Below are 22012 nucleotides of genomic sequence, written 5' to 3'. Positions count from 1 at the left end.
ATTCTTGAAAACAAAATTTAATCTGAAAATAAAATTAATTTTCTTTAGTTATATGAAGGAAAACTGTTTGGTGTGCGTCAATGCTGTAAAAAAAAATTTTATAAAAAACTGCTTGGTGTGCGTCAATGCTTTTTAAAAAAAAAAAAAAACTTTACGATGATTCATTCGTAAAATAATTTGTATAAACTGCTTGGTATGTGTCCTTTTCTTGAAAATGAATTGAATCGTAAAAAAAACTGCTTGGTGTTTTCCAAAAAAAATAAACTATATTTCTTATGATAAGCAAACTACTTAGTGTGTTTCTAAAAAAATATTTTCTTAAAAAGAATTGTTTTGGTTCTAAACTGTGAAAAACTTTGATAAAAATTCATTAAAACATTGGGATAAAATGCGATTGATAAAATTATGTTCGTTCGTCTTTTAAAATACTGTTTATCACTGAAAAAATATTAGACATACTAATATGAGAATAATATATTCACTTATAAAATAATTTCACTTTAAATTGCGTCTCTCTGGCTTCACGTCGGAAACAATATGTCTGCTGCAATGTTTACATTTTCATAATTTCCGCCGGTGGGTTTCTACTCCACGAAAGTGTTGCCAAATCATCGCGCTGTTATTACGCCGACAAACATTTTCTTGATGTATCCATGGCGTATACTTCAAGTGATCATGAACATGAAATCGGAATTTGTATACTGTTTGCGTTTTTTTAATTTTTGTTAGTTTTTATCTGTTTTTGGTGTTTTTCTTGGTTTTTAGTTGTTTTTGTTTGATTTTTACTCGTTTTTGTGTTGTTTTTGGGCTTTTATTGATGTGTTTGTTTCTTTTTACAAAAAAAATTTACAATTTTTAGCTGTTTACTACAGCCAAGTTTGCTCTTCCTAGACTGCCTGATTGCAATACATCCAGTAATGCCAGCTTATTGACACCACGTTTGGTGAGTAGATCGGCTAACATTAGGGTGCCATCTACCCATTTGACTTCTTGTACTCTCCCTTCTTTAATCATCTCCTTGATAATGGCAATATCTCCTCTTAGGATCCTCTCTCCTACTTCTGATTCTGAGTAAATTGAGGTCCTTGCTGACATGTTGTCTGTGATAGCTATCACTTGTAGGTCAAGCTTCCCGTCAAAAAGTTCCTTTATCAAAAGCTTGGATCCTAACGCTGCATCCAGCCCATTGTTCAATGCTTGAGTTTCTGCACCTAGAGTACTATGTACCTTGCGCTTCAACTTTCCACTTTTCCATTCCAATGGTGCGCACTTTCCATTCTTGATGTTTACAAGAAACACAATGAATCCCCCACAGCTATCCGTGTTATTGTTCAAATTTCGATATGCTGCGTCTGTGTAAACCACAATCTTGCAATCTTGCAGGTTACCTAAATTAGATACCATAATTGATACCTGTGTCTTCTTGAGCCTGCTTGCCACGTTCTTTGCTCTAATCAGATCGTCCACTTTGCCTCCCTTGAACTTTGTGGAGAGATCTATCATCTCAAAGCATAACTCTGGCCTTGTTGCTCTCGCTGCCCAATTCACAATTCCTGTCAACTGCCTCAACAGTGTCAACTCGTCTTGGTTCATGTCACGTTTTCTATCTTTAAGCTGTTGTAGGTCTATTACTGGAATAGTCACATTCTTGATGTATTTTTCTTGGTCAATTCTGATTCCATCATTACACTGTTTCATGTGAAAGCCTGTGTAAATGAAATCCTTTGTCTCAGATTTGCCTACCTTGAAGCAGGACAAAACTTGTGGCATGATGTATTTGTTGAAATACTGATTACCCGCGTGAAGGAAATCGTCTACATGCAGGGCAATGATTCCTATGAGTATACCATCTTTGATCAGATAGAAAAGTCCCGAATCGTAGTGACTGGTTTTGAAACCTAGCTCTTTCAGTTTCTTAAGCACCCTTAGGTACCACTTTCGACTGGCGTCTTTTAAGCCGTATAGGCACTTTTCCAGTAACCAAAGCTTTTTGACCAATTGCGCCTCTTTAGGTGGTTTTACATAAACCTTTCTATCCATCTTGTCGCCTTGTAGAAAAGCACTTGTAATATCCGTTGTTTGAATATCCCAACCTTCTGTCGCAGCTATAGCTAGTAATATCTTAATAGAGTGTTTCTGAACTGTAGGACTATCTGTTGGAAATTCTCCTTCTTCCTGGAATCCCCTGGCTGTTAACCTTGCTCTTATTTCCGTGCCTTTTTCTGTCAGCACCCAGGTAGTAGTGATTCTCTCTTGCCCTTCGTCCTCAACTATTTCATAAGTGTTAAAAGCTTGTAGTTTGTTCAGCTCTTCTATTTTTGCTACCAATGCTTCCGGTGAATCTCTTTTGTCTTGTGGTAACATTACTGCCAAGGTTTCTTCTGTCAACAATAGCAATGATATTGTTTCTTCTTCCTTTTCTATCCATATTCTTCGTTTGTCTATATCCTTTATCTGTAATATTTTACCACAATCTAGTTTGATAGTGAAGAAAGCTTCCTCGTTTTCTGATTCATCTGCATTGTCTTCTTTTTCATATCTAATGTCTCTATTTGCTACTTCATCATGAAAGACCTGACCGTTATCCAGCTGAAAATTAAACCATCCACTATGTTTACCTGTCACTTTACCTCCATGTCCAAGAATAGTTCCTTTTTCCCACTTTCCGTCTTCGAAAATTTCTATTCTGTCGTTCCTTTTCAGCACCTTAGCTGCATTTCTTAGAGTACCGTCATCATTTAGTTCAGGTGATGGTTTTTGATTTGTTTTCTTTCGCTTTTGACCTTGCTGTTTGGTGTTGTTCTGGTTTGGCAATGAATTTTCATTGTTTTCTCTTGTGCTTTCTCCTGGTTCTGCTGTCACGGTCTGTTCCTGTTCCATAGGTATTATCTCGTCTTCTTGGACAACCTCACTTGGAATATTTTCGGTGTTGTCTTGGTCCTTCTCATCCATTCTTAGTTCTGTCATATCAGGTATGTCATTGATAGTTTCTCGCTCATTTTTTCTTCTTGTTTTGATGCTTAGAGAGCTATCTTCTGAAGATTGTACTTTATCTGTTTGGTGTTGATCTGTTGCTTCTTGCTCAACAATCTTCGCTGCCAATCCTTCTCCTGCCTTTATCAATCTGTTTGCGCTTACTCTGTAATACACAGAGCCAATCCTGATAAAAATGATTTTATTATCTTGAAAGATTACCTTTGCTGGACCTCTCCATATATCTTCTCCTTCTTTCTTGAAGTATACGATATCACCTTTCTCATAGATTGTATCACAGCTTCTAATTTTTGCTCTCAAAGCTCTTTTTATCCTTTCACATCTCTCTGCTTTGGTGTATTCTACTCTTGTTTTGTGGATAGCTTCTAGTGTATCCATAAGAGATTTACTTTTCTCTGGTTCTTCCCATGCTGGTGGAGGATCTTCTAGTATATTTGGCAGCTTAATCTGCCTTCCGAACACTAATTGATGTGGTGAGAAACCTCTGACACTAGATAAAGAGTTCACAGCTGTTATAGCCCAAGCTAAAGCTACTTCTAAGCTCATGTTTGGAAAATCCCTTTTTGTTGTGCGTACTATGATGTCGGAAGTTTCATGATTTTTCTCTACTACTCCTCCTTGCCAAGGGCTATTAGCTGCAGTGGTAAGCAGCTGTACATTCAACAAACTGCCTACTTCTCTCATTTCATCATTAGAAAATTCTCCTCCATTATCAGTGAGAATTTTATCCATACGTCCGAATACTGGCAACCATTTTAATGTGATGGCTTTTACAACTTCTTCCGGTTCCTTGCTTTTGATGACCGAGGCCATCTGATATCTGGTAAAATGATCAATCATATATAAGATGTATATTCCCTTGTTTTTGTCCCAAATTTTTAAGTCAAGACATAGGATCTGATTGAAATCATTCGAAAGGGGAGGAGCAACTGCCGGACGGTCAGGCGTACGCTTCCTCATTATGCACCCTTCACAACTGTCCATTATATCATCTATCATGGCAGAGAATTTCTCATGCCATTGCCCAGCTTCTTTCAAGATCGTCACAAACTGTTTCTTTGGGCGATGCCCAAATTGTTTATGGATCTTTAGTAATGCTTTGATTTGCTCTCTTTCGTTGTTGTTTTCGAGTTCAGCTATACAGACCTCGTTCATTTCTTCCTTGTTGTTGAGCAAATCCACTACATAATGACCTGCACTTGTTGTGTGTAATATTAATGGTTTACCATTTATAGTTCCTCTGTCATTCTTCATGTCTAGTGCTATTCCAAGCGTCTTCATAGCATTCTTGGATAGCAAAAGTGGAATATCGGACGAAATTATATCGATTTCAAGCTTGTTGTCTTCTCCTCCGATTCTAGCCGGTATGATGTATCTAGCATTTGCATCGAGTTTGCCTTGATTTCCGAAAAGAAATTTTCTATCAGTCTCTAGCGGTCCCACTACTTTGTTTCTCATTTCTTTTGGTAAAGACTTCAGGTACACTTTAATCCACTTTTCTCCAGCAACACTTGCTGAGCAGCAGGTATCCAACGCTGCCATATTCAGAGCTACGGCTGTAAATCTATTCAAGTCCTCCTTTTCTGCACAAAGAACTGAACAAAAAACTCCCTGTTCATCCTCTTGTTCAGACTGTTCAGATTCTGATGTTTCAGCTATCAGTACTTTTTCTGATTCTTGTGTTTGTGGATTAGTCATGTAAACCATTTGATACTTCCTATTCTCTTTAACTTGTTTCACATCTGGGCATTCTTTTACCAAATGTGTTTCTGCTTTACAGCCCAGACATTTCATAGGTTTGCCATCCGGTCCCGGAGGGTTTAGTGGTTTAGACCTAAATGTTTTCTTGTTGTAATCTTTGTTATTCGGCGTTGAATTATTCTGTTTCTTGGTGTTGTTTCGATTTTGGTATCGGTTATTCTTGTTTTGGTATGATGATTTTCCGTTTGGCGGCTTCCATCCTTTCGCCATATAGGCTTCGTCCATCTTCTGGTCTTGAATGTCGTCTTCTTTGCATGAATTCTTTTGAGCGAGCATAATTTCGTTGTTTTCTTTCACTTTTTCATTTAATTTGCCTAGAATTTCACGCATTTTCGATTTTACTGTTTCATACCTTTTTCCGTCTTCCGTTGTTATCTTTGCTACCGATCTTAAAAGCATAAATTCATAGCTATTTAAATCCGCCGTTATCATTAGCTCTAGAGCAAATAACATGTCTAGCCTTGTGTCTCCTTCTTCTGGAAGGATTTTTAATTGACGCGCTTTAGTTAACGTTTGATCAAATTCGATTATATAGTCGCTAATTGTCTGGTTTTTCTTGCGTTGTAGGTATTTTAGTTTGCTGTGTGTATTGTATATCTCTTCTTCTTGATCTACCCAAAAACGCGATTTTAAAAAGGTGATTACCGTATCCACCCCTTTTTCATTTGCTACTAGATCGTCGGTTTCCACGGCCTTCAGTATGTCCTCTCTCAGGGAATCACCATATCTGGCCGATTTTACTGGAATTTCACTTACCAAATGAAATCCTTGTTCAGCTTTGGGCACGGATGTCGTCTTACTCCACATCTCTACACATCTTACCCATGTACTGAAATCCTTGAAATCTTCAAGGTAAGGGATAGGTATCCCCCTCCCATACCCTTGCCATTTCTCCTTTTTCTCTGACTCTGACATTTTTAATTCTGAGGTTAGCTTATTATTTCCCTCTGTTTTGGTGTGTGTCTCCCCCTTACACCCCTTTAAATTGATAGGGTCAGTGCCCTCTTTTCCGCTACTATTGACGGTGTCACCCCCGTCCTCCTTGGTGTTTTTCTCTGTAACACCCAGTATTGTCGCCACTTTTGATAGTTGTCACCCACACAGGGGTGCGTCACCCACACAGGGGTACTGTTTGATGTGTGTCACCCTCACAGGGGTATATCACCCTCACGGGGGTGTGTCTGTATTAAAACCTTTTTAATACGTACCGAGAGACAGTTCTCGAGATCTAAAACCGAAATTCACTTCAAGAGAGATAAGATGAATTATGTTATCAATTTAAAACTTTAGAACAATGCCGTAGATCGTTGCGTGGCCAATGCTACCATTGAAGAACTTGCCTAAATAGGAGCAGAGTGACCATTTAAGACAGGTGTCCCAACTATTATAAGGATAACAATAATGCACACATCTCTTCTGAAACATAAACAGACTTGATGTAATTTACAACCACTAAGGTAAGCTAAAACCCCAGAATGTAAACTCTGGAATGAATAAACATAATAAATAAAATAACACAAAATGATTAACACAAATATATTAACTTGATGTATTAAAACTATAATAACTTGGTGTAATTAAATCACTGGTTCGAGTCCCTTCAACTCTTCATGGCCTCTCACTCCTTCCACAGCTTGGTGTAGTTCAACTAGTTGCTTAGCAGCTTGGTGTATGTCTTAACCTAAATATGTATCCCATTAATTCACACTAAACTTTGTACAAAAAAGTATTACAAAAATAGTATATTATCTATAATGCAAAGTAGAACGATGTCTGTCCGTCTGCTTGTCCGTCTGTATATCAGAAGCTTAATATCTCAGTAACCACTGAACCTATTGTGCTCTACTCTTCATGGAATATACCTAATAATCCTGTGATGGTTTTTGCTATTTTCTTTGGGGGAGGGACACTTAAAGCTTTTTACTTTCTACTAGGATTAGAGGCTTCGTATCCCTCTTTTATAGAATCGTTTGTTGGAAATTTGTCAAAAAAAAAAATATAAAAAAAGATTGTGATTATTTTTTTCATTTAGGCTTCGCCCCAGGGTGCGGTGGGGGTTCCCCCACCCCGCTGATTTGCATTAGTTTACAAAAATAAATTGAGGGGTGGTTGATTTTTTTTTTGGGGGGGGGGGTGGGTTTCCCACACTCTAAGAAAATAGCCTAAAACTACCACAGGACTAGTAGATATATTCCCTGAAGATTAGAATTTAGAACCCAATCTGTTCAGCGGTTACCAAGATCTTAAGCTTTAGACAGACAGGCATGGATTTACTTTGTATTAAAGACTAGTATTTTCTGAGATCTTTAGCAATAGACAAAATAACCCTATATCCTATTATATGTTTATCCTATTAATCCTTTTTTTTCTGTAACAAAGAATCTCGCTAACTGCTGAACCGACATGATCTTTGTGAGGTTGTAGGCTTTTTTCTCTGTCCTTCCATATCCCTTCAAGAACCTGTATTCAAAATGGTAGAAAAATAGCCTAAAACCATCTCGGTAACTGTGTGAAGTAGTTATGAAAATCTTAAGCATCAGACAAAAAACTTACTACTTTATTTAATAGAATATACTTGGTACGTAATAAAAGGATGTATGTCTCTCTGTCAGTTTATTTGTACCAAAGGTTCTCGCTAACCGCTAAACCGATATGGTTCTCTTTTACAGGGTAGCTTCTCATAGGTCCTGGGAGAGGGTACAACCACCCTCCCAAGAGAAACTACTCTTAGAAAAAAATCACAACCCTTCCCCTATTTTTTCTTTCTTTTTAAAATTGAAATCAGAAATGGGGGTGGTCTACTCCCCCTTCCCTCACTAAAAAAATTATTAGCGAAGCTACTCTATAATCACTTTGTCAGTCCGTTATGCTATCGGAGAAACGTGATTTTCTCGGCTCCTGTTTTTTGATTGAATAAGTTCACATTTTACATATTTTCATTGAGATTTGCCTTTTGGTTGGGTGCTAGATCTATTCCTAGATTTTCTTTTTTTCATGGTTTTCTTGACTTCTATTCAAGATAGACGGCTGAAATTTTCAGGGAATAAATAAATTCACATTCTACATATTTTCAAAAAGTTTCGTTAAGGTTTGTCTATTTGTTGCAGTGCTAGATCGATTCCTAGATGTTTAGGTTTTTGTGATTTTCACAACTCATATTCCTGATAGATGGTTGTAATTTTCAGGGATTGTATTAGTTTTCATTCTTAATACTTCCACTAAATTTCATTGAGATTTGCTTATTGGTTGGGGGGATGAATTTATTCCTAGATTTTCATGTTATTATATATTTTTAAAAGGTTTTGTGATTTATTTATTTAAGTTAAATGCTTATTTTTTACGACACTACTCTATAGTTTATATAGTTCCCAGATTTCCATCCATAACTTTTGAGCTTCGCTAATTAAGGATGTTGTCATCCTTGTTTTTAACTTTTTATTTTTAAATAAAAAAATGGGTTTTTGAATTCAACTCCCCCCCCCCCCTAATCAAGTTCCTCTAGAGTCCTCTAAGGGCGTAGTCGCTGGTCCTTAAAATAGGATATACTTTGTACATAATAACAGAATGTCTGTTTGTTTGAACCAAAGAATCTCGCTAACCACGGAACCGATATGGTTCTCCTTAACAGGATAGCTTCTCATAGGTTTTTGGAAGTTTTATAACTATTTTGGGGAAGAGTATCACCATCCACCCTCCCAAGAGAAATTGACTTTAGAAAAAAAACTACCTCCTCCCCCCAAAAATGAATTTTAATTGCGATTTTAAGTTAATTTTTCTAGATGTCTATAAATAACTTTTGAGCTTCGCTACCTATGTACAGGGTGCGGCACATAAATCCGGACTTTTTCAAATTTTTTAAAAAATGGATATAAAATCGTCAGTTTTAAAGATTTTATTAAATTTTAAAAACTGAGAGGCAGAATAGGTATTTGACTATTAGATTATTCAAAAAAATGGCCGCCAGTCTCATTCGCTGCCTGTATCCGCCTCCTCAACCGCCGACAGGCCCAGGTCAAAATGTACCTGTCCAAGCTGGCGAAGTTCTCCTTGATAGTGGCAATGAGGGAGGTCTTTGTGATATGGGCACGTCTACTGGTGCATGTTTCAAAGTAGCTTTAGGCCCAAAAGTCCATTGAATTAAGATCAAGCTGCTGGGAGGCCACATTTTCTTAGAAACGTGAGTAACCGCAGGGTCCAAATTAACACAACTTTCAAGCTACCCTTAGACATGGAGGCTCTCATTTGGACCACAGTTGAGCTATAACGACGTTTTTTACCTTTTTGGAAATGGCATGACGATTCAGCTAGGGTTATCAGCGCAACTCATAGTCTAAAATGAGGTTTAAAGTTCCATATGGGTCCCTGAAATCGAAAATCGAGAAATATTAACAATTTTTCACGATTTTTGACGTTTTGACATCTTAAAATCTGACACGTTTCACTTTGCTGGAGTACTACAGCCAAGCCATTTCAGATAGAGAGCTCTAGTCTTTTCTAATGTCTTACTTATGTATCTAACAGTATCTCCAGCAAGTATCATATGCATATCTCACCTACAGATGGGCTGAGGTCAGATTTAGTGGGCCCTAGTCGAGAATCAAGATAAAACCACCTGCGCATTTCGAATCTGCTTTGTTGAACATATGCGCGGCCAGCTCGTAATACACGTCCATCTTCGTCCTAAGATTTTTTTGGGCTAAAAGGTCATTATCTAAGCTTTTTATAGTGGGGTCAAACGTCCTGATTGGTCAAGTAGTTTTGATGCTATGGCTGTTTAAAAAAAGTCCGGATTTATGTGCCGCACCCTGTATGTTGTCATCCATGTTTTTTTTTATTGAATTCAACTCTCCCCTCCTCAAGTGCCCCTAGAGGCCTTTAGGAGCGTAGACGCTAGTTCTTTTGAATAGAGTAATAGGATATCTTGTGTCTGTCAGTTCGCTATGGTTCTCCTTTACAGGTAGCTGCTAGTAGACTTAAATGTATTGATAATAGGTAACTAGGAAATTATTTAACTTATTTTTATTAGGAATGTACCTTATATTATAATAGATTTGAAAAGAAAAGAAAAAGAAGATTTTTTTTGGGGGGGGTGGGTTGCCTCCCAAATCAAACTTAATTACCTAGGTACTCATTAAATATTATGATATCTGTATTATCTGTAGAATATAAATGGATTGATAAAATCAGAACACCCAGAGCTTCTAATGAAGCAAGACAACTCCTTTTTATGAAGGTAAAGTTTCAGTGAGTAAACATTCTCATATATTTTTTTGACGCATAATGGTTTAAACGTTTACTATTTTTAAGCAGGGTGGAGGGGACATTGGTTTGTTTATTACACTGGTTTCCAAAGTTTTATAATTTTATTTTATTTTTTGTTGACTTACCAACTTAGGAGATAATATTGAATTTTGATTGGTTGCTTCATTAAGTTGTGTGTGTCCAAACGTTTCAACTACCTACCTATTTAAATCTACCTACAGAAGTACATCAATTTATCAGTCATTGTCTTATCCCTTTAAAATGAGGAGGTTGGGGTGAGTGAACGAGCCTCCACATAACAAACCATAAATTAAAAGGAACTCAGTCATAAAAAGAGAGACAGTACTGAAATGGCTGATGCCATAATGTAAGTTTACTTGAACTAATTTGACAAATTTCTTTTTGATCTATTACTTTACTTTTAAGGGAGTGTAACTTAAAGGCAAGGAACACCCCCTCCCCCATCAAAATCAGATAGAAAATTAATTACATCTTTCTTACATCTATCATAAAACACATGAGGTATATTTTATTTCTAATTCTATTCCTTTTCAGTTGTCTGGTGAAGTGCGAAGAAAGATAGGCCTGAAAGCTCTGGAATTAGGTGCCAATGCTGTTATAGGCTACAGGCAGCTATTTGATCTCGAGGGAGAAACTGGTATTGCAGTCAGGGTAAGTTTTGGTACCACTCCCTCCCCCCACCCTCTATTTTTCAAATAAATTGAAAATAAGGGGGTAGAGGTAATATTTTTCTCTTTATTACAGAAAGACAGATAGACATCGTTTTACTTTGTATTAGAAATGTATATTATATTTTTCTTTGTTCAAAAAGGTAATTTGATGGGTATCATTTTAAAAACCACTGTAGATCTTCTCATCTCTGAAAATCTTTTTTCTCCAGGACAACAATTGATATTACAAAATATATAAGTAAGCATATTTTTCTAAAACTTGGATTGTTCAAAATTCAAGAATTTGTTTTTGGAAGCAGAACATATTAATAAAACTATTTAGTTTTAGATGATTTGTAAAAAATTAAATATAACTTAACAATTTCATTTACGATGTCTCAGTAAAACTATTTAGGGTATTGGAACTGCAGTAACTTTATCCAGAGTTCAGCTTGATGAAGCTCTCACCCTCCAGGTAACATAGCAGGCATTTTTTTAGCAGCTAAGTTTCTTTCACTTGCTTTCTCTCTCTGATTGATTGATGTAATAAATTTAGCTTGTAAAGATTCCAATGTCCAATAAGTTAAGTATCTACTCCAACCTACTATGCTTTATTTGGTATTATTTATTAGGATTTTTTTTTCAATTATGAAAATTTTGGTACTCCCCATCCCTTTCGAAAAAACTATGGCCCTGGCCGCGGCGCTTGGCCCCTATGCCTGCCCAGTTACAGCGCTCGGCCTCTAGCCTGCTTAGCCGCAGCTCTTATTTTTTTAGAATTTAAAAAAAATCCTATTAGGATAATGCCCTTATGTCATCCATCCATTTTTTGATATTTGATGTTGTTATCATTCTTTTTTACAAGAGTTTCTTTTCATTCTTTTTTACAAGAGTTTCTTTTCAAAGTTACCTAAGCTTTTTTAAATTTAAATGGGTAGGAATATTTAATCTGGGACTATGGGGTGCAAAGAAATTTTTATTTTAGCATGTAAGAATTGATCTATTGATGCCAAACCTTACATTGACTTTGCTTTAACTTTCAATTTGATTACAGATGAGCCCTGGAAACTTGAGTCAGAACCCTAATTCTCCCAGAGGTTCTAGAGAGAATTCTGCTGGCAAAGAGTAAGAAATTTACAATTTTATTTCAAGGGTTTATTTTGTTAATATTTATATCCTGGGAATTTTCAAATATTTAATTATATTATTTTTTTTTCTCAATTATAACCTGTTCTTTTATTAATTCTCATAAATTATAAACTGATCCTGTTAGTTTGTTTATAGACACTGCAAATACAACTAATACCTACATTTTAAGACTGTTCTAACATTGATTACAAAGTATGATTGTACATATCCTTTCCTATAACCTTGGCCTATTAATAAAAAACTCCATCTAAATACCAAATTAACAATACTAACAACCACTTTTCTCTGTAGATTTTGTTATAACACTTTTGTTTTAACTAATTCAACCTTTGAGAAGGCATAATCATCTACAATAACTTATATTTTAAGTTAATAATATTTAACATTAGTTAAACTTTTAATGTTATTTTTAAAACACCCTCTTGTTTATAATGCTTTATACCTAATTATTTTCACATAAAAGTGATTATCAATTCAAAACACAGTTTGACAGTTCTATGACATTGTCAATGGCAACACAGTAAACATTATCCAATCTGCTAGGTCTCTGGAAAGTGTGAGGCTAGACTTGCCCTGCTTCTTCCCAGTCCCAGCCACTAACAACAAACACCAGTGTCCAAATAATATTGGTACGCGACCCCAACTCAGACTGATCCCTGCCACACCCGTCCTTGAAATTGATAATAATGCACCTAGTGTCCTGTTACAACAGACTGCTGCTCTATCTAGTTACTTGGACAAGCCTGGAGGAACAACTACTGCTGCTGCCATCAACAGGAATTCCAGAAACAACTCGTTTGTATCCATGTCTGACACTGTCTCAGCTGTATCTTCTGGACAAATGCTGGGAACTGGAGGAAGCAAATACAAGGCTTCTTCATCATTGCTCTCTGGATCTGTAAAGGGTAGAAACAAAGTTTTCAGAACACAGTCAGAAAGGTTAAATTCTGCACAGGCAAAGCCAGAAGTAAGGAAAACCTCAATAAAATTGTTGAAAAGAAAACGATTAATTAAGCAATGTTCTGCAGATGAATACACATCAACATCAACACCACCAGTGAACACCAGTCCCCCCAAGGCAACTAGAAAAGCTAGCTTCAAAAAGGTTATCAGTAAAATAATGCCCAGAAAATTCAGCACTACTGCAACTGCAAGTGAGGAAGTAAGTCCTGTTAAAACTAAAACTCAGCATGATTTTCTAGAGCACTTTGATAAAGTATCTGACTCTGGCATAGTGGAGAATTGGTTGATGAGCATTGACAACATAAAACCATCTATTGGTGTTGAAGAAACTGAAAAACTCCTAGAACCTGATGAGGATATTTTGCCTGTGTCAATTGAAGAAGATTTAGCAAGCGCTGGACAGTTAGAAGATCAAGAATCCTTGACTGAGGCAAAAGAATTAAAAACTGAAATAGCCATAACTGAATTGAAAACTGATTTGGTTATCAATAATGAGTCAATTACAATTGAATCAGAAGAAATTCCTCTTCTCCAACTCCAAGAAAATTATTCAGAGAAAGAAATTGAAAAACCTACAGATGCAAAAGAACTGATTCAAGAAAATTATACAAAAGGAGAAATTGAAAAAGCTTTAGATAAAAAAGAACTTATTGATACTTCTGAAATATCTGATGATATTAATAATCCTAAGAAAAATAATGATAACACTGTTAGTAATGATGAGAGTCAGGACAATGAACCAAAATTTTTTGCTAGAGAAAGAAGTCATAGTCTTGATTCCCCAATTTGTTTTATCCCCATAGTGCGCCAACTGTCCAATGATTCAGCTGGCAAAGTTTCACTGTCAGATGACACTCATGCCAGTGCTGATGAATGCTGCCCCATCACAGCCCACAACACCCTGCAAAATTCCCAGACCCACTTTACAAGCGAGGGTGACCAGCTGCGCAAGAATTCCGCCATATTCAGACCAATCACAAGTCATGAGACGTCCAGGTCCACCTCATGGATATCCTCTACGGATGAGGGAATGTACCAGAAGCTTCAAGGTCTTGAGGAGCTCACCAACAATGCAGTGGAAGGTATGCGAGTGTGAGTGAAGAATAATTATAGTTTGTGTGAAAGATTGTCTTTTGTAAAGTTGAACATGTATGAACTTAAATTACAGTCATTGAAATTTTTTTTAGATTTGGAATATTTGATTAGCATGTAAGAAGACACATTTATAAAGTAGTCACAAAACTAGCTGTTTCGAATTTTGATACTGTAGAATAGAATTATTTACAAATATATATATATTATCAATGTCTATCCTATCTATTAAGGAATAATGGTCATTTTTTTTCTAATTACATAGTAAAATATGAATCATAATAAGAATGTATAAAGTTAAATATATCTTAAAATCAATCTAGGAACCTAATACTTAATAATCAATAAGTAGAAAAAAATATCTTTTCTTGATATAAAAGTAACATGATGTCTGTCTGTTGCTTAAGATCTTGCTAATTGCTGGACGAACAAGATTTTCTTTGAAATTGAAGCTTCTTTAAAATTCTCATTTATGGGGTAACTAATGATTTATTTATTATAAAAAAAATATGCTTTGTATTAGGGTTGGCAATCCATATCTGAATCCGAAATCCGCCCAATTTTTTAATTCGAATCCGGATCCGGAATCCTTTTTTTACTAGTGGATTAGGATTCTTAATTTGTAGGCTAAAATTAGCGCCTTGAGTTTTTTCTTTCAACTGGATCGATTCTTGTAAGTGAATTATAGAGAACACCAAGAACATTAATTTTTAGGATTTATGTAGCACTTAAATTTTTTAATTTAAATAAAAAGCCTTTAAAAATATTGCTAGAATCCGGAATTCGAATCCAGAATCCGCCAAAAATAAGAATCCGGAATCCGCGAGAATCCGCCATTTTTTGGACGGATTCTTGTAAGAATCCGAATCTGGTCCAAAAATTTGACGGATTGCCATACCTACTATATATGATTGATAATTTAATAAATGAAAAAATGTACCTAATATATTCTGTAAATTTTTTTAAAGAAGAAAAATAAAAAAATATATAAGTTTTAACTATTAGAAAAAATCACTTGCACTATTTTAGAACTTATACGTAGTTTATAAACGACGTTGCTACAAAGGCCTAATTACAAGACCTATTCCTTCAAAAAACCTAATTGGACAAAAGTTAGTTTAGGTTAGGTTAAGATTATTGAATATAAATTTGTGCAATTGCAAAAAGTTTATATCCTATAATTTAAATCTAAACTAACTTAACCTTCGTCGATTTTATCTCTTGTAGGATTCTGTCTTTTCTAGCAACGCCTCATAAAAACAATAAACATAAAACAAGCACCATAATATTGTAACGTTTTTTTTTATTTGTTTGCCTAGGACTCGTTCCTCAGTTGATGGTAAGAGTGAGGGGTGTGACTATCCCCAGCCTGTGTTTAATGTACACAGCAGCACCTCTTGGACAAGTGCTGCTGCTGCCACGACCACGCCTAACAATAAACTGCAGTACTCTAGAACAGCTGCTGCCGATATTAGTGATTTAGGTATTTTTAATGCTCAACTAACAATTGTGTTTGAATGTGCTTCAAGCTTTTTATCTATCTATTTTTGATGTTATGTTAGGTATAAAGTTTCAAAATTTAATTTTTTATGCTTATCAAATAACTTTTATTTGCATGGTTTTATTTGAGTCTAATGGTTATGTGTTTTAAGTTTTTAATTTTCCTTAAATGCCAAAAATAACATTTTTAATTTATCATAGGTACATTCCTAAGCTTTTTAAAGTTGATATTTTCTTCTGTTTTACTATTTTCATACCTATATTTTTTATCTGTTTGCATTTAAAAAAAAAATTAATTTTAGTTTTAACTTCATTTTTCATTGAGTGTCTTAATTGTGTGTTTTAGAATTTGATATGAATTTTAAAAAGTAAGTCTAAATAGACTAATAGTACCTATATAATTTAGATAAAATCTATGTAATAACAAGTATATACAAGTTTATTATAGAAAGTTAAAACCAATTAGTACCTAGATTTTGTCTTGTAGAGAATATATAATATATTGTCTAAAGTAGATTCATCAAAATTTTTAAATAGTTTGTTTGAATTTAAGAAATGATGAGCATTTAATTTAGCATATTATCACCAAAAGATTAAATAGCAAATAAAGCTTTATAATAACGTTTTCTTATTCGTTGGATTAACAACTTTGAGGACTTTTTCTGAATTTTGATTGGTTGTTTTACTTGGTTAAGTATTTAAACGTTTCAAACACTAATTGTAAACTACAGAATGGGTAATTTTTCATCATTGGGGATGTTCATCAATTTATCGGTTATAGTCTTATCCCTTTAGATCCATTGGGGAAAAAGTGTATAATATAAATATTTCATAATGATATAAGGGTTCTGATGACTTGAAAATGTTGAAACATATGCTAACTTGAATGCACAATAAAAAAATATTATTTCAATTTAACCATTTATTCTTTACATTTAAAATCCTAAATTTGTAATAACTTGCTCTCCCCAATGTACAATAATGTTCATGTTCCCTAAGATCTTGTAAACGACTGGTCTGATTAAGGGAATTTTTTAGACTATGTGAACCTTATCTATATGAGTGTGGGGTTACATCGAGATACATTCTTCCCCCCCCCCCCGTCTCCCCCCCCCCAAAAAAAAAATCTTTCCTTTTTACTAAAACAGTATACAGAACTCCACCATCTTCCACTTGGGCGAAATTACTTAAATGTTACAATGAAATACAACTAGCGGCTGTGCCCCTAACATCTAGGGGTTATATATTCGAAGGTATATTGAAGGGTTAAAATAGCCTGAAACCATCTAAGGACCTATAAGAAGCTTCATTGTAAAGGAGAACCAGATCGGTTTAGCGGTTACCGAGATCCTTCGCTACAAACAAAAAAAGCTTACTACTGTATATAATAGGATTGTACAATGACATAAGATATTGAAATAGGCATTTCTTGCATCGTATTATAAACAGCTTATCGCGGATAAAAAAATTTACAATCATAAGATTAAGCAATTTTTTCCCCGTGCCCTCGGCATCTTTCGGGGCTAAAAATTGCTGGTTTTAATCCCATGATTGTTCAGAAAACTGGATATAATACGATGCTAGACATAATTTTTCAGTATGACATAGAACCGGCTCTAATCCACCGGGTATTAATCGGTTTGGAAACGATACTAAAATATATTTTCTTGCAAGGAGTGAGTATAAGTGGAGAGAGTGGAGGTAGCTCAGAGAAAACTCCAGTTAAAAATAATGCCAAGAGTGGAGACTCTGCAGGTACTTTGATAGCTACTTAGTCGGATAGATAGATAGATACTTATTTGGATGGATAGACAGCTCAGAGAAAACTCCAGTTAGAAATAATGCCAAGAGTGGAGACCCTGCAGGTGATTAGATAGATACTTGGTTAGATAGATGGATAGATAGATAGATAGTTTGGTGGATAGACAGCTTAGAAAAAACTCCAGTTAAAAATAATGCCAAGAGTGGAGACTCTGCAGGTTCTTTCATAAATACTTAGTTTGATAGATAGATACTTAGTCGGATAGATAGATACTTAGTCGGATAGATAGATACATAGTTATTTTGATGGATAGACAGCTTAGAGAAAATTCCAGTTAGAAATATTGCCAAGAGTGGCGACTCTGCAGGTACTTTGATAGTTACTTTGTTGGATATATAGGTAGATACTTATTTGGTTAGAAAGATAGTTAGTTGGATAGATATATACTTAGTTGGATAGGTAGTTACTTAATTGGATAAATGGATACTTAGTTGGATGTTAAGATAGTTACTTAGTTAGATATATAGACAGATAGACATAGTTGAATAGATATATACTTTGTTGAATAGATAGATACCTAGTTTAATAAATATATATATATTATAGATACTTTGTAGGGGAATATATAGATTGATAGATACATAAATGGCAGTAAGAACCCTTTTACCACATCCATTAAGTGAAGCTACGATCAAACCTACGAACAATAACAAATGTAGTATTGAATTTAATTTTCAACATTATGGAGAAGTCTTAACATAAAATTCCTAATACTTCAACTCTAATATTACTTAAATATGGATATACTTACGCTTTAAGACTTGAATATAATGATTCGCTTATTACTTTGTTCCTAAACGTCCTAAGAATCACTATTCCAAAATTTAAGAAAATAGGGTACCTTGGTAATTTTTTAATTTAAGATTTTTTTCAAAAAAGCTAAAGTCATCAAGTTAGGATAATGTTTTAATATTCGTAAGTTCTACCGGTTCAGAGCTTCGCTTTTATGGATGTTGTTATCCTTGTATAATTTCTAGACATGACAGAATACCCATTCTTGACCATGACCAAGTTTTCTGCTGGATTTCTACATCACCTGGGTGGAATGGTCAGCGCTAAATCTGTTAAGGTAAAACATTCGCCAGTATGGCTTCAAAACCGATTAATATCCGCTTGATTAGAACTGGTTCTCAGCCATACTGAAAAATCATTTATAACATTTCAGACATTTTTTCCATGAGTAATAAAATAAAAATCATAAGATTAAAACCAGGTTTGTTAGCCTGTGCCTTCGGTCCCTTTGAGCTTATAAAACTGGATTTAATCTTATCCTTTTTCATTTTAATATCTGCGGAAGTCAGTCTATAATACTATTACGAAATACATATTACTATTTCAGTTGCTGGAAGAACTTGATGACAGGGAGGATGGTGATACTAGGGAGTCCTGGTGGACTGAAATTAGACAGGAGGTACATAGATAGAGATACATATAGATAGATAGATAGACAGACAAACAGACAGACAGATAGACAGACAGACAGACAGACAGACAGACAGACAAACAAAAAAAACAGTCAGGTAGACAGACAAATAGACTGGGAGGATGGAGATACTAGGGAGTCTTGGTGGACTGAAATTAGACAGGAGGTAGATAGATAGATAGATAGACAGACAGACAGACAGACAGACAGACAGACAGACAGACAGACAGACAGACAGACAGACAGACAGACAGACAGACAGGGAGGGTGGAGACACTAGTGAGTCCTGGTGGACTGAAATTAGATAGGAGGTAGATAGATAGATAAATACAATAATAGATAAATATACAGACAGATAGACATGGAGGATGGAGACACTAGGGTGTCTTGGTGGACTGAAATTAGACAGGAGGTAGATAGATAGATAGACAGACAGACAGACAGACAGACAGACAGACAGACAGACAGACAGACAGACAGACAGACAGACAGACAGACAGACAGGGAGGGTGGAGACACTAGTGAGTCCTGGTGGACTGAAATTAGATAGGAGGTAGATAGATAGATAAATACAATAATAGATAAATATACAGACAGATAGACATGGAGGATGGAGACACTAGGGTGTCTTGGTGGACTGAAATTAGACAGGAGGTAGATAGATAGATAGATAGACAGAAAGACAGACAGACAGACAGGGAGGGTGGAGACACTAGTGAGTCCTGGTGGACTGAAATTAGATAGGAGGTAGATAGATAGATAAATACAATAATAGATAAATATACAGACAGATAGACATGGAGGATGGAGACACTAGGGTGTCTTGGTGGACTGAAATTAGACAGGAGGTAGATAGATAGATAGATAGACAGAAAGACAGACAGACAGACAGGGAGGGTGGAGACACTAGTGAGTCCTGGTGGACTGAAATTAGATAGGAGGTAGATAGATAGATAAATACAATAATAGATAAATATACAGACAGATAGACATGGAGGATGGAGACACTAGGGTGTCTTGGTGGACTGAAATTAGACAGGAGATAGACAGATAAATACATTGATAGATAGAAAGAACTACATTAATGTTCATATAGATACATTGATAGATAGATAAATAGGTACATTGAAAGATAAAATGGTACATTAATGTATAAATAGGTACATAGTAAGCTATAAAAATTGGAAAGGATTTTAATGAATATAATAGATTTGAAATCTGCATAAAATTTTAAGGAATTTTTTATAAAATTCGTTTTTTGTATAATTCTGTATCTATAAGCGCAAATACAAATTAAGTTAAATAATTTTGACATCTGTGATTCGTGGATTGAAAACTATCTGCGCCCTGATTGAAGAAGCTTAAGTGACGTACATCATTCAACCAATTAGAGCGCAGGTAGTTTCCAATCCACCTATCCTATTGGTCAAAATTTATAAACTTAAATTGGATTTGCGCTTTTAAATAATGAATTATATAAAAAACGTATTTTATAAAAAATCCTTAAAATTTTATGCAGATTTAAATCTATTATATTCATTAAAATTCTTTTAAATTTTTATAGCTTAGTACATAGATAGATAGATAGACACATTGATAGATAACTAGATATATTGATGGATGAATAGATACATTAATAGATGAATAGAATAAAAAACTACATTGATATATAAATAGGTACATTGATAGATAGGTAGATTCAATAATAGCTAATGAGTCTTGGAAGATGTGTTGTATAGACTAGACAATTCATAAATAAAGACAGGCACACAGACAGACAGGTACATTAATTATGAATTATATTAAAGAAAATATAAAAAAAACTGTTATTTTGCAGGTTAGATCACATGCTCGTGCTTTGGGTTGCAATGTTATTGTTGGTTATCAAGAGAAAACTGTTATTTGGGAGGATGTTATCATTCTTAGTTGTGCGGGCACTGGTGCTGTTTATAACAGGTAAATGGATAGATAGACAGAAGACAGATAGATAGTCTGGTAGATAGATAGATAGAAAAGAAAATGGGCAAGATGTAATCAAACCTGACAACAGCTGTAATCAGGGATGCTTAGTGATTAGCCAATGAATCATAAATTATTAGTCATTGATTGACAAGTATGAACACAAATATTTGAACCAAGCAATCAAATGGAAATAAAAGTACCTAAAGTTAGCGAATGAGATAGTATGTTTTGGAGATTTTCATAAAATAAAACCAAAAAAACGTCGACTTAAGACGTAAACAATATCTTATCAGGGTTGAATATCATCCCTGTTCAAGGACTTTGACTATTTGGACCAAGTGCATAATAATACACATTTATCAAGAATCGCATATAAATGCGCGAAAAAGCCTTAGTTTACGTGTGATTTCTGCAGTCAAGTTTTCTCATTGGATCTTGGCTATTCCAGATAATTTAAAGGACACCTCATGCGGCTTTCAATGATGTGTGGCCATAACATGTACGGTCAGCCGTTTGGGAAGCTAGCAGCTTAAATTATTGGAGATAATCGTCACAGAAACATTTTACCTTGAACTGCACAAAATCCGAACACTTTATTCTTTAGTTTGCATGGAGGACTTGGAGATTTGGACAATGCAAATTTTGGTACCTTGGCAGTCAACAGATCTTTCAATAATGATAATAAAGCAATGCAGGTCATATTTTTATATTTTTCAATCAAGCCTTATGAACTAAGAAAATATTTTTATACGTTTTATGCTTTTTTTCGTTATTTTTATGGTCCTCTTAAACAGTGGTCTCCAAATATATTTGTCGTCTATTTGTCTGTGATACTAGATAATATCTCATTTTCCATGTAATTTTGTTTTAAAAATATAGCTAAGTCTCTTTAATAAGTAAATTCTACTATGTACCTAGTGGTTTTATAGCAAAGATTTTCCGTTCAAAAGTTATAATCTTATTATATTATCGCTTCAAAATCGATTAATATACAATGGATTCGAACCGGTTCTCAGCCAAACTGAAGAATTATTTACCTAGAGTATTGTATTATATCCAGTTTTCTACAAATATTAAAATGTACAATCATAAGATTAAAACTAGTTTTGCTCGTGCCTTCGGCATCTCAGGTTTTAATCTTATAATTGTACATTCTTATATCCGTGGAAAGCTGTTTATTATACGATGTGATAAATAACTATTATTGATTAGAGTGAATGTTATCTGTGCCATATTCCTTATAGTGAGGGCAGTGTTCCTTTTATATAATTATAATCTTGTTCAGAGTGAATGTTATCTGTGCCATATTCCTTATAGTGAGGGCAGTGTTCCTTTTATATAATTATAATCTTGTTCAGAGTGAATGCTATCTGTGCCATATTCCTTATAGTGAGGGCAGTGTTCCTTTTATAT

The 22012-nt window shown here is 34.8% G+C and overlaps 1 protein-coding gene across 4 annotated transcripts in view; it reads left to right on the top strand.

The window, feature by feature from the left end:
* The window catches only part of LOC145332742 (C2 domain-containing protein 5), a 50946-nt gene that overhangs the window by 7705 nt on the left and 21229 nt on the right, over positions 1–22012 (top strand). For 3 of the 4 annotated variants that reach the window (XM_080177788.1, XM_080177790.1, XM_080177789.1), the window contains exons 8-17: positions 9918–9988; positions 10573–10689; positions 11104–11163; positions 11743–11813; positions 12567–13882; positions 17067–17147; positions 18192–18283; positions 18554–18625; positions 20475–20593; positions 21204–21294. In XM_080177788.1, coding sequence (XP_080033914.1) covers positions 9918–9988; positions 10573–10689; positions 11104–11163; positions 11743–11813; positions 12567–13882; positions 17067–17147; positions 18192–18283; positions 18554–18625; positions 20475–20593; positions 21204–21294 — 2090 coding nt within the window. Of the gene's footprint in view, positions 1–9917; positions 9989–10572; positions 10690–11103; positions 11164–11742; positions 11814–12566; positions 13883–15211; positions 15376–17066; positions 17148–18191; positions 18284–18553; positions 18626–20474; positions 20594–21203; positions 21295–22012 lie in introns of all 4 variants that reach the window. The other variant, XM_080177791.1, reaches the window with a different exon arrangement.

Source organism: Acartia tonsa, chromosome 11 (genome assembly GCF_053477335.1).
Source record: "Acartia tonsa isolate MP-2025a chromosome 11, ASM5347733v1, whole genome shotgun sequence".
Classification (NCBI taxonomy): domain Eukaryota; kingdom Metazoa; phylum Arthropoda; class Copepoda; order Calanoida; family Acartiidae; genus Acartia; species Acartia tonsa.
The sequence above is the reverse complement of the archived record's forward strand: the minus strand, read 5'-3'. Positions and strand labels throughout refer to the sequence as shown.